General features: G+C 35.6%; 1 protein-coding gene across 1 annotated transcript in view; it reads left to right on the top strand.

The window, feature by feature from the left end:
- Positions 1-7,523: 7,523 nt before the first annotated feature.
- Positions 7,524-12,085, top strand: part of LOC140163238 (uncharacterized) — a 62,524-nt gene continuing 57,962 nt past the window's right edge. The window contains exon 1 of the mRNA XM_072186639.1: positions 7,524-8,612. Coding sequence (XP_072042740.1) covers positions 8,424-8,612 — 189 coding nt within the window. The 5' untranslated portion in view covers positions 7,524-8,423. The remainder of the gene's footprint in view (positions 8,613-12,085) is intronic.

Genomic DNA, 12,085 nt, shown 5'->3' with positions numbered 1-12,085 from the left:
GCCGTCCCGAATTAGGGACAAATCGTTTTCGATTGTATATTCAGTCGAGTGATTTGAATTTTTCAAACTGTTTTTCATTCAAAAGGAGTGATTCTCAATCTTTTAGTGATTAAAGTTAGGGGCAAATCTTTTTCGATTGAATTTTCAGTAGAAAGGATTGATTTTCATTGTTTTTCAATCTTTTTTCATCCCAAATTAGGGACAATCCTTTCCAGTTGAAAAGAGATTGAAAATGTTCACTCTAGAACGGTTTGAAATCTGAATCTCATTCCAAACAAATGCAACATATGTCATTTGGCAGTAGGCCTACATTAGGAGTAACACTTGATTAGATAGTGAAATCAGCACTATGCAAAGAAATATTTCGATCTATTTTTTAAATCTATTTAGATTGATTCCAATCATTAAAAGATTGCTTATTTCAATCAGCCAATTTAAGAGAGTGCTAATTTTAAAAAAGTGGGCTTTTTGCGGGGGGGGGGGGATTTTGTGAAAAGTGTACTTTCTTCCCCAAATTTGGACCTTTTTTTGACCAAAAAAGCTTTCAAATCAGATTTTTTGGCGCGCTACGCTTGCAAATTCCTCAATTTTGGGACTATTTTGCATCCTTTTGGAAATTTGGGAGGGGTGCGTCGCACCCCCTGGCTATGGCTCTTCCCCCAACCCCTTCCAACAATCGCTTGCCCCCTCTCTGCCATACTGTTTTCCTAAACTAAGGGCGTTTTATTTAAAAGGCGCCCGTCAGTAATGCCCCTCCCACTTTACCCCAACCCCACCACCACCCACCCACAGCTAGGCTCATAAAGTGTCACAGTACAATTATTATTTCACCAATTTATGTTTTTCGCCTTTATGGGCCAAAAGCTTCGTTGAAATAAAACTGTGATACTAAACTACAACGTTTCTTTTTATTGGTACTTCTCAAGTTAAGTATACATATGCGACATATGGACATGTGTTGCATTGGATTATGGGATATCATTTCTTTCTCCTCTGATTGATGACAATGCCTTCAGCTACTTTCTTCGACTGCAGGCTACTGACCATACTGACAATGGTCAGAAAGGTCATGTACTGCCGGGTTTTAATAATAATTATGAATTTATTTCATCACAACAAAAACTTTTTAGAGAATAGATCAATAGATGACACTCAAGGTAAATATTTAACCTCGAACAATATGATCTATGAAAATATTTACCATACCTTTGGATTTCGTCGTATTGGTACTGGTTTATCAATATAGAGTGCGATGATCCGGTTAAGTTTAAATACCGAGTTTCAAAATAGTATTGTTAAAATGATAAACTGAGCTAAAACTGAATTAATTGTGGAATTAAGTTTTACATACAGGCAAAACGTGGAGCGACAAAACTATGCAAGAATGTTATGCAACAACTTCAAACGTGCAAATCATATTAAATTTGCGGCATTTGGCATGAGCGGCTATGGAGGCATTTCAACAGCACCTTCATTTCGTGGGAAAAGGTCATTGAACAGAAATCAAGTTCAAATTTATTTGGATTTGGTTAAAAAATGTTCCCCTGGTCACGAGGTTTGTTGTCACCGAGTTTGAGTCCCGTACTCCTTACAGAAGTCCAGAAAATATAATTCTAAGATTTGACAAAAGATAGGCCTAACCTTTGACCTGACCCCTGTACAGTGTTCCAAAGTGTTCCCCTGGTCAGCAAGTTTGTTGTCACTGAGTTTGAGCCCCGTACCCCTTACAGATGTCCAGCAAATGCATTTCGAAAATTTTGACTTCTGCATGACCTTTGACCTGACCCCTGCAAAATGTTCCCCTGGTCTTGAGATTTGTTGTCACTGAGTTTGAGCGTCATACCCCTTACAGATATCGAGAAAATGAAATCATAAAATTTGACCCCAGTTAACCTGACCCTGTAAAGTGTCGTTCCAAAATTTTCTTCATATTATTATTTTTGTTGTCACCAAGTTTGAGCCCCGCACACCGACATCGCCCGGTAAATAATTACATTATACAGCCAGAGACACTAAAATGAATACACGGGATCGATACACGTGAATGTGATGCACGATTGATATTCAGACGATAAATCTTTGGATACCGGGGTAGAAAATGATGAATATCTCCCGTAAATGATTTCGTATAAAGAAACCAGATTTGGTTCCTTGCACTTGAACATATATGTTCAACGGATATTATCGTCGTTAGCTAGCGTCCTGAGAAAGAAGCTTGCATCTTGACTCAAAAACTGACAGAAATATTCTGATTTTATGATGTGAGCGCTCACTCACATGGCGTATACACACAGAGGTCACACACAGCGTAGTGTGAGCACCCCCCCCACATGGCGTATACACGCTCACTTTACACACAGATAAGTCAATTACCGAGTTATTGTCAGTTATTGCCTTAGTCGGGATGTCCGGCTCATTATGCGTCTCAAAGGTCGGAACAAAATGGCCATGCGTGGCTGTGGATTCAACCTACCATGGCGATTTCTGCCATGAAGATACCGGGGCGATGACACTGTGCCCCGTACCCCTTACAGTTGTCCAGCAGATGCATTTCTAAAATTTGACCTATGCATGACCTTTGACCTGACCCTTGTAACATGTTCCCTGGTCATGAGATTTGTTGTCACTGAGTTTGAGCCCCAGACCCCCAGCAAACACAAAACGTTTTCGACATCATTCGCAAAAGGTTATAAAAGGTTGTCAGAAAACGTTTAAATGTCGGGTTATATAAAGGGTATATTAAGAGTATAAAACATTTTCATAACCTTAAAAAGCATTTTTGATAATCTACTGCTCAGCAAACAAAAATGTTTTACAGAAAACGTTTAAATGTCGGGTTATATAAAGGGTATAAAAACGTTTTAATAACATTCCAAAAACATTCTTGAAAACTTGATACAAAACATTTTAAACAAAATGTTATTTTGGGGTTGAAAAAATATTTTGCGAAAAATGTTTGCCCAAAATATTTTCAATAACGTTTTAAAAACGTTTTCATGACCTTTATATAACCCGACATTTAAATGTTATTAAAAGGTTTTGAAAAAACATTTTAAGAACATTTCTGTGTTTGCTGGGTTCAAATATTTTAACATAATGTTATTTAAGTATTGACACAATATTTGGCAAAAATGTTTGCAAAAATAGTTTACAATAACATTTTTGAAAACATTTAAAAACATTGTTGCAGTGTGTTTTCATATAAAACGTTTTAAAACGTTATCATGACCTTTATGTAACCCGACATTTTAATGTTATTAAAACGTTTTTACCTAAACCAAAAGCCAAAATATAACTTATTTAAAACGTTTTTAAAACGTTTTTGTGTTTGCTGGGCCCTTACAGATGTCGAGATAATGCCATTATAAGATTTTACCCCTTTAAGGGATCTGGAATGAGCGTTTTGAGCGTTTCGACAGTATTTTTTGTGGAACATGAGAGTACATCAGACATATCGAATTGCATTCTGAATACGAAGAATGTCTTTCTGATATCAAATAATTTTCATTTTTTGAAATTCACGTTATAATACAAGTTTTATGACAAATTATTAAAATTTGATATTTTTCACATTTTTGAGATATAACAGTCCTCGAAGTAAATTTTATAAATTTAATGATATATTCTTAAAGTGTATGTAGCTGGGATGAAAAGCCGACGATCAATTGAACATTTTGACCTTTCGTATTGAAGATATGGATTTTTTTCCCCCAAAACACCAAAAAAAATTAGGTCTTCAGATTTATAAAGTTTACATCGAGTAGGGGGCCTACTGTTAAATATCAAAAATATCAATTTTTAATGATTTGCCATAAAATGTGTATTATATTGCGAATTTAAAAAAAAAATCAAAATTATTTGATATCAGAACTCTTCGTATTCAGAATGCAATTCGTTATGTCTGTTGTGCTCCGATATCCCACAATAAATACTGTCCAAACGTTCATACCCCACCCCTTAATGACTTTTGACCCCAATTCTGTGTGCAAGTTATGGGCACTGGGTAAAGCCGATGCACATGTGTAAGTGACGTCATTGTGCTATGTAATATGTGGCAGAAAAAGCATTTTGAAGGTATTTGGTTATATACCGGAATTTCCCCCTTAATGACCTTTGACTCCAATTCTGTTTGCACCCTATGGGCACTGGTTATGTGCAAGTTACCTAATTGTAGGGTATAACATATGTAGGAGGAGAAGCATTTTGAAGTTTGTTACCAGAAGAAGAAGAAGAAAGCAGAATCGGATAGCATTACAGTACTGGTAATGAGAGAAATACATTGCCGGGCAGTGTAAGGTATCTTTTCTGCCATTATTGAACCATAGTGAATTTATTTTTTAGTAGTAATGATATTGATAAGTGACTTCAACTTCGTAAACCTGCGTAGACATGTAGGCCTATAGAGACAGATCAGAGACAGATAGAGATGACGCGACGGACCGTCGTCGCCCATTCATTCATTGCACATAATTTGGTAACACCACCCAATTTCTTTAAGGACGGTATCATATAGGTTCGCCATCTTTAAGGTTGCTATCACTATTACAAAAAAGGTCCTTTATTCCTAAGGTTCGATATCTCAGAAAGTTATATTGTCAACTTTATGTCCATTTTGTGATTGTGATTTAAAGCTTTCTGGTTCTGAACCCTCGAAGGCTCAAACTCCTTATTCAGTTAACATGGTTAAACTTTTAAAGAGGTTTGCTTTGGCAAAAATGGAAAAAAATGCATTCGACTTACCGTTCACATGCTCAGTCTTCATAGTGTACCAAAATATTGATTTATAGAGAGATGTTTGGAAACACTGAGTGTGCAAATAAAAGTTTCTAAGTGTAAGTCAACATCGAAACAAAACCATGAAAATCTGCACCACTGAAATTGTGTTTAAATTATATCAGCGTTGTTAAATACAAATTTTGAAAAACAAGCACAGAAATCCTTCGGCATACTTTCTGCTTCTTTTGAGTCCTATCCTGGACACTTCACCCGTCTCAGCAAGCTCAACTTTTTAGCATTCGGTCACCATCTTTTTGCAATATGGCACAAAATCATGGAAATAGGTACGGTTAATGGCTGTTCCGTATATAATTCGAGGTATATTTTGGATTAGGCCTTATTAAAAAATTCTTTGATTGGCGTAACATAGAGAATATATATGTAGGTAGGATTTTTTAGGCCTTATAAGTTGTCATCATATAATACCGTAAAAACTCGATAGTTAGCATATGTGCTTACTATCGAGCGCTTTTAAAATTAGCAAACATGAAGAGCCCCATCCACAAAAGTGCAGGGCCGGATTTACCATAGGGCCCTCGAATTTTTAGGGCCCCCCAAAAAAAATTGTCCTGTGCAGTGTGTATCTTCCATTTTAGCGTACATTATGAGAACAACATTAATTTTGAATTTATTAATTTAAGTTCAAATGTCGTTATGTCATGTGGTCATTTTTTATTAGTCTTACTTCTTTTAGTACTGTATCGATTTAATTATCCGCAAATTACATTTTAGTGAGATTTTCCTACTGAAGTACTAGTATGTCGGACAATATGCATGCCGAAACTGCAGGCGAATGCTCTTTTACATTTCCTTGACTTGAAAACATAGGGCCTTATAATATAATACTATGTCTTCCCCCCCAATTTTGAGACCAAATGACTACTTTTCTTTTTAACCTGCCAATCAGTGATACAAACAATATTAAAGAAGTTGTGGATAAAAAGCGGCTTTCCCATTTTTGAAGCCATTTACGAGCGAGTGTCGCTCCATAATGGGCTATTCAGAAAATAGATGCACACCCCTATAGACATGATTGATAGAGATCGAGTTCGGATTTCCAGACTTTTTGTTCAGTCCCGACTGCTGGAAATCCAGACTTTTAACTGTTTAAAGTGTCCAAAGGCAAAAACATGCGGCAGAATAATAGTTCAAAGTCAGAAATCCTCAATTTGAGAGCTCATTTTGGACATTTCCGTGATTTTTCCTTCATTTAAGGGGTACTACACCCTGTGGTAAATTTGTGACTATTTTTGCATTTTTCTCAAAACTAATAACACACTGGTAACAAAAGTTATGTATATTATTGGGGCAAGGAATCCATTTACTACATTGAAATTTCAGCGGATAGGAAATGAGGTACATCATAGCGGTACCTTATTTCTTATCATAAATAACGAACCGCTTGTCTTGGGTCACTGAAATTCCAGTGTAGTAAATGGATTCCTTGCCCCTATAATATACATAACTTTTGTTACCAGTGTGTTATCAGTTTTTGAGAAAAATGCAAAAATAGACATAAATTAATCGAGGGGTGTAGTACCCCTTAATTGGATTAATTTCCAAGCTTTTTCAAGTGATATTGGCAACTGGAATTCCAGTCGTTTTCAGAACTTGGAAATCCAGACATTTCTTTGATTGAAATGTTACTCCTCTATAGGGGGTGTGCACTTATTTTCTAGAATAGCCCAATGTCAAATACCCTCCAAATAAAATATCGCATACGTGTTTGAATAGTTTGTCATCAAACAAAAGCACATACGAGTACAAAGTTATTGACTACCTTGACCAAAGTTTGGTATAACATAAAGACACCCCACCCTGATAAAGACAAGGGGGTCACATAATTTAGCCTGGGCCACTAGTCTCAGCTCCACTACTTCACAAACAAATTTAATAAAGGCGGTTTACTTGACAATCAAACGAACTTGATGTATGAGAGTGACATTTTTTAGGCCTAGATACCAAATAATATTACACATAGTCTAGATATAAAACGGAGACCTGAAGTGGTTCTTGAGCTGTCCTGAATCTAAATGAGCTTAAATGGTTCTGCAAAGAAGAGAAAGAACCATTTCAGACCTGAAAAGGTTTCTGGAAAGGTCAGACAGAACCATTTTAGATCCGAAAAGGGCTCAGGAAAGGCCAAAAAGAACCATTTCTGGTTCTTTAAATTTTCAAGAACCCCTTTCTCTTGAGAGTTCTATGCATACAGGACAGCCAATAATCCTTTTTTCTAAGAATGTATTTTACTACATATTAAGAGTAAGCTTTACTTTTAATTGCTAAAAGAAACACAAAAGCATATAATAATTATTATTATTACTTTAACATCAGAAACAGTCTTAGAAGAATTATCTGCTTCTGATACTGCAGTAGAAGCAGATAAATTCTTCTAATCAATCATACATTTCCTGTCCAGAGCCGGGGTCCAGAGTTAAAAGTTTGGACCAATAAGCAAAGAAATGAGAGACCGCTAAATTGGCTATGCGCCTATTTTCATTCATGGCCGCTGCACAAATATTTGCCATGAACTTCACACCATGAAAGAAATTATTATGCAATGTCCAGTACAATAGCATTGTTTGGTTCAAACTTTAATATGAAGGCTCCAGCTCCAGTAATGCCTTTGTTTAAAGTTTGTGCAAAGATACTCAACCCTGGTTTGTGTCAGCACAGCTCAGATCCTAGGTGTCAACGATACAGACCGATGACACACAAACTTAGAAGCCACGGCTTACCGAATATATACATTTTGCAAGACAGGTCCGTAACCAGGGTTTTTGGCGGGTGGGGTTGGGGATGATTTTGCAAAAGTGGACGGGCGCCGGGCGGATTTTGAAAACGTGGACTGAGGGAGGATTTTGAAAAAGTGGCCTTTCTTCCTAAAATATTTTTCGCTCGCTACGCTCGCAAATGGGGAAAAAGGGATCCGCCCTTCACGGGCCCTTCCCCTGTCGGTTACGACGGGCCTGTTGTGAGAGCCAATTTTGATCATCTACTTTCACCATCTTGGTGTTGCTTTATCATGTTTATCGTTACCCGTGCCCGTAGGCTAATATTATGTTGTGCTCACTGCTCACTGCTATCGATAATCGAACAATCAGTGTAATCATAATACTTCATTCATACAGCGACTCTCGGAGGCAGCTGAGGCAAGAACTGACCATGCTGACTGACTGGCAATCACATGACCAGTGCAGCTTTCCATGAGGTTGGTTAAAGTTGTCTCACATTTGGATTGAAAAAGAAAGGCATTTACTTCTATTTATGACTTGTTATATTAACTTTTCCATTCGGATAAATGAGGTGGTGAATCAATGAGTATAAATTTCACCGACAGGATCCGAATATACGATGTTTGTTATACCATTCTTTCATGTGAGTAGTATAAACAATTGGTGTTCAACGAGGAGGAATGTATCTATTGGGAGCGTGTGATGGTCTATGGTTAATCAAGGCCACCAATTAGCCAATTGGATTATTTACTGCTAATGTCATGTTGGCTGTTAATGTTCTGTAGTAGTTAAAACTACATCAGCTTGCATCTCGCAGTCACGCACAAGAGTGTCTTGATTTGATCAAAGCATTGAATCAAGATAGCTGTGCTTTTGAACTTGCAGCCAAAGGAGATCGACTCTTCTACGACGATGATGTCCATCCTTTCCAGTGGTGGTTGTTTTTTGACAACGAACAGATACTCCGTAATCACAGTACTATTGTTAACTATGCAAATTGTTGGAGTCTCTATGCATCTAGGGGAACATGGCACTCGAATAAGAACTGGAAACACTAGGAAAGGATATGTACCTGTTATTGAAGCGCATGATCTACCAACGGTAAGAACATTAGTAGTTTGAATTGCCTATATTAAACATTAATTTGGTCAAAAATTAAAATATATATTGGCGGAAATAGGGTAGGTACGTATAGGTAGGAATTTTTAATACACGTTTTTAAAGTGTCATTAGAGGCCTTGTAATTTCTTTTTTTTAATTTTGGCCAAAATGGTAAGACTTTTTTTTTTTTAAGTGAATGGTATATGCGGGGGTATGCACATGCAATTTAACTCAGCGTTATTATTCCTGTTCAAGTGTTTATTCAGGAGAACCCCATTTATGCTTAATACTAGTGATAGCCCTATATATCGTTTCTTTTATATGCATACAAAGCGTGATTGAGACAAAACATTTTCCTAACTAATTTTAGAGTTTAAAACTGTGAAAAAACTGAAACCATTCCATATCATATTTAACCCGAGGCAGAACTTCCGAATTAGAATTTGAACGGAAGATCCTGGGATGGCCAATTTCGTAATGTAAGCAAAACATTCACAAATGCATCTTTTATCTTGCGTAGAGGAAATTAGATATAGTTATTGTAGCCTGTAATGCCATTTTCGGGAAAATCTCAAGCCCATTTTCAATGACACGTATTATCCACACGTGTGATAGAAGTGCCATTATTTTAAGTAAATCTAGAGGTGATTATTTTAAGTAAATCTATACTAACGCCCCATATAACCTGTATAAATGGGAAGGGGAGGGATCCCCTCCCTGAGGGTCAAAAGATGGTTAAAGATAGACCTATTAAAAGATGGTGACCAGACACGCGTTATAGCACAGATTTGCCGATTATTAAATATTATCTGATCACATAGTCATGGTCATGTGTTACATGGTGGGACCCCAAAATAGTGGGAGGCGTTACATTTTTCTCTCCTCTTTCAGATTTAACTTGTTGTTACAGAGCTATTATTTGTCCAATTGCATAAAGTTTGGGCTCATTTAATATACAGCTTGATTATTCTACTTTTCAAACATGTTTCACAATTTGAAATTATCATTTATTTAATTAGTGAAAAATATTAAAATGTTAACGAGGATAAACCTGGAGGATAAACGGTAGCGGATAAGCGGTAGAGGAGTATGTGTAATCTCTATGACAAATGTTGTGGAAACATGATATCTTTTTGAATTTTAGATCTTATCATTGTCAAATTCTGTGCTATACATGCAAATCATATCTCAAATCAAAGCTTGTTCATTCATTATTCATATTCAACTATTAATTTGATCTATTTCATGTTTACAAGTAGGCCTACTCACTGAGAACCGCAAGTCACAAGACCCACAATTTTTCACTATTCTCTAAACACAATGCCTAGAGATTTTCAGTCACAACACGCGTTTTGGCTTTAAATTATTGTATCTTGAGAATTATACACCCTAAGATAGGGAAAGTATACATTTTTGGAATGCACTTTACCCCAGGAATCCAAATATGCAGTTAACATGTAGGATACACTCTAAAGAAAATATTTTCAAAAATGTAATCAACATTTGGTGTGTAAAGTTACGTACATTTTCACACCCTGTATCCAGAGCCTGTAGGCCTATCACCACTTTGGTCATAACATAGCAAAAGTATACATTTTATTAAAGCTCATAGTTTTGCCTGCCACAAAATTAGATTACATTAGAGGTATTCCATATCAGTAGCAAATGCAATAAATTATCAATTTTCTAGTCAAATTAATTTTTTTTCATGATATCACCCTATATATTTTCTTACACACCCTGTATACCAACATCAATTTTGCATTGTTGGATTTCTTGGAACATAAGCTTTCCAAAATGTATAGTTTTGTTGGTGTGAGATGTATAGTTTTAGACATGTATCAATTTTAGTGAAAATGAGGGCAAATGATCAAAATCAGTGCTTGTAACGCAAATGTGCCCCACCATATGACACATGACCTCATATGATTTCAATTTTAATTAAGCTTTATCAAATCAGTAATCAGATATGTTTAAATGACCATGCCAGTCAAGTCCGGTTCGTTTTGAAGACCACTAACTGACCAACTTTCTCATTATTTTATAATAGGCCCTACATTTTGTAAATTAAAGCCATATTATAACATTTCTTTAAAAATAGATTAGTATTTATTTTCCATTGAACTATAGCACCTGAAGTCTTGATTTTTGCAGAGAATCTTTGTTTACTAAAGTACATTACAATCGTGCAAAAACCTGAATTTAAATTTTTTGAGGGCGTTCTCCTCCGCAAATGTTATAATATGCCTTTAATTTCAATTCACATTTGCACCTTTTGAATTTAAAACAAAAATGGAATCAACAAAAGGAATATAATGATAATGATAATGATAATGATAATGATAATGATAATGATAATGATAATGATAATAATAATAACTTAAATAAAACACGTTTGGTTAATTCGCATTATTGCTATAAACATGAACTAAGATAAATAGATAATAATCCTATATATCATGATATACTTAAACTCTTATTGATAAAAAGAATAGTCCACGGTTTACTTGTTTACCTGTTATTTTTCTAATTTACTAATAATTATTTTACTAATCATCGCGTGCAGATTTCTGGCCTGTTTGACATAATTAATAGCCTACACTTGAAATTCAAATAAATGAATTTCTCATAAATGAAATTAAAAGAAAGTACCTATATTAAACCTTTAAAAGCTAGGTTCTAAAATTTCAGTTATAAATATTTATTTTGTGATATTATGATTTTCCGATGGGGACTCTCAAAACAATTACTATGCATATCATTAGATCAAGTGAACCAATTCATTCAAAACAGACCAAGAAAGAAAATTGGATTATGTTATAATTTTGCATGCCAAGATGTTTGGGGAATTCTTACACATTACCACAGATCCTGATCATACAGACACACATGTCATTTGTAGACCATATATCTGCAGTGTTTCAGTATGTTACCTATTCTCACAGAAGAGCAACATAATGTTCTGATACTGGCATTTAAAAGCGTTGCTTCTTGCTTTTGAGCTCTTTTGGTAAGAATAGAGGTCGAAGGTCATAATTTAAGGGGAAAAAAAAGGGGGGGGGGGGAAGTCACAATTTGTATACATGAGGTCAAAACCTAAAACTACTCGGATTTTCATCAATACACATGTAGTCTCAAATTGTTCATCTTCTATAAATAAATTAAATATACCATCTTTTGTTTGTGCATAACCGAATTTCCCAGCATATACCCTAGAAAGGAATATAGAGTCTATGTTCCCAGCTACTCTGCTAATAATAAGGATTCTCAAATCATTTCGGAGGGCCAAAATCTAATTTTAAATATTTGTGTTTGAGAGCCAAAAACACAAAAAAAGTTTGGCCTGACCAGGCCAGACCAGACCATGTTTTGTATAAGCCTATACCCGAAAAATGCCAGTTCTTTGTCGTTCATCATGGCCAAATAACTTGATGAATGAGAAGTTAGTTACCAAAAGAAAAGGACACCAAATT

This window comes from Amphiura filiformis, chromosome 1, assembly GCF_039555335.1.
Source record: "Amphiura filiformis chromosome 1, Afil_fr2py, whole genome shotgun sequence".
Classification (NCBI taxonomy): domain Eukaryota; kingdom Metazoa; phylum Echinodermata; class Ophiuroidea; order Amphilepidida; family Amphiuridae; genus Amphiura; species Amphiura filiformis.
This window is presented reverse-complemented; position numbering and strand designations above follow the sequence as displayed.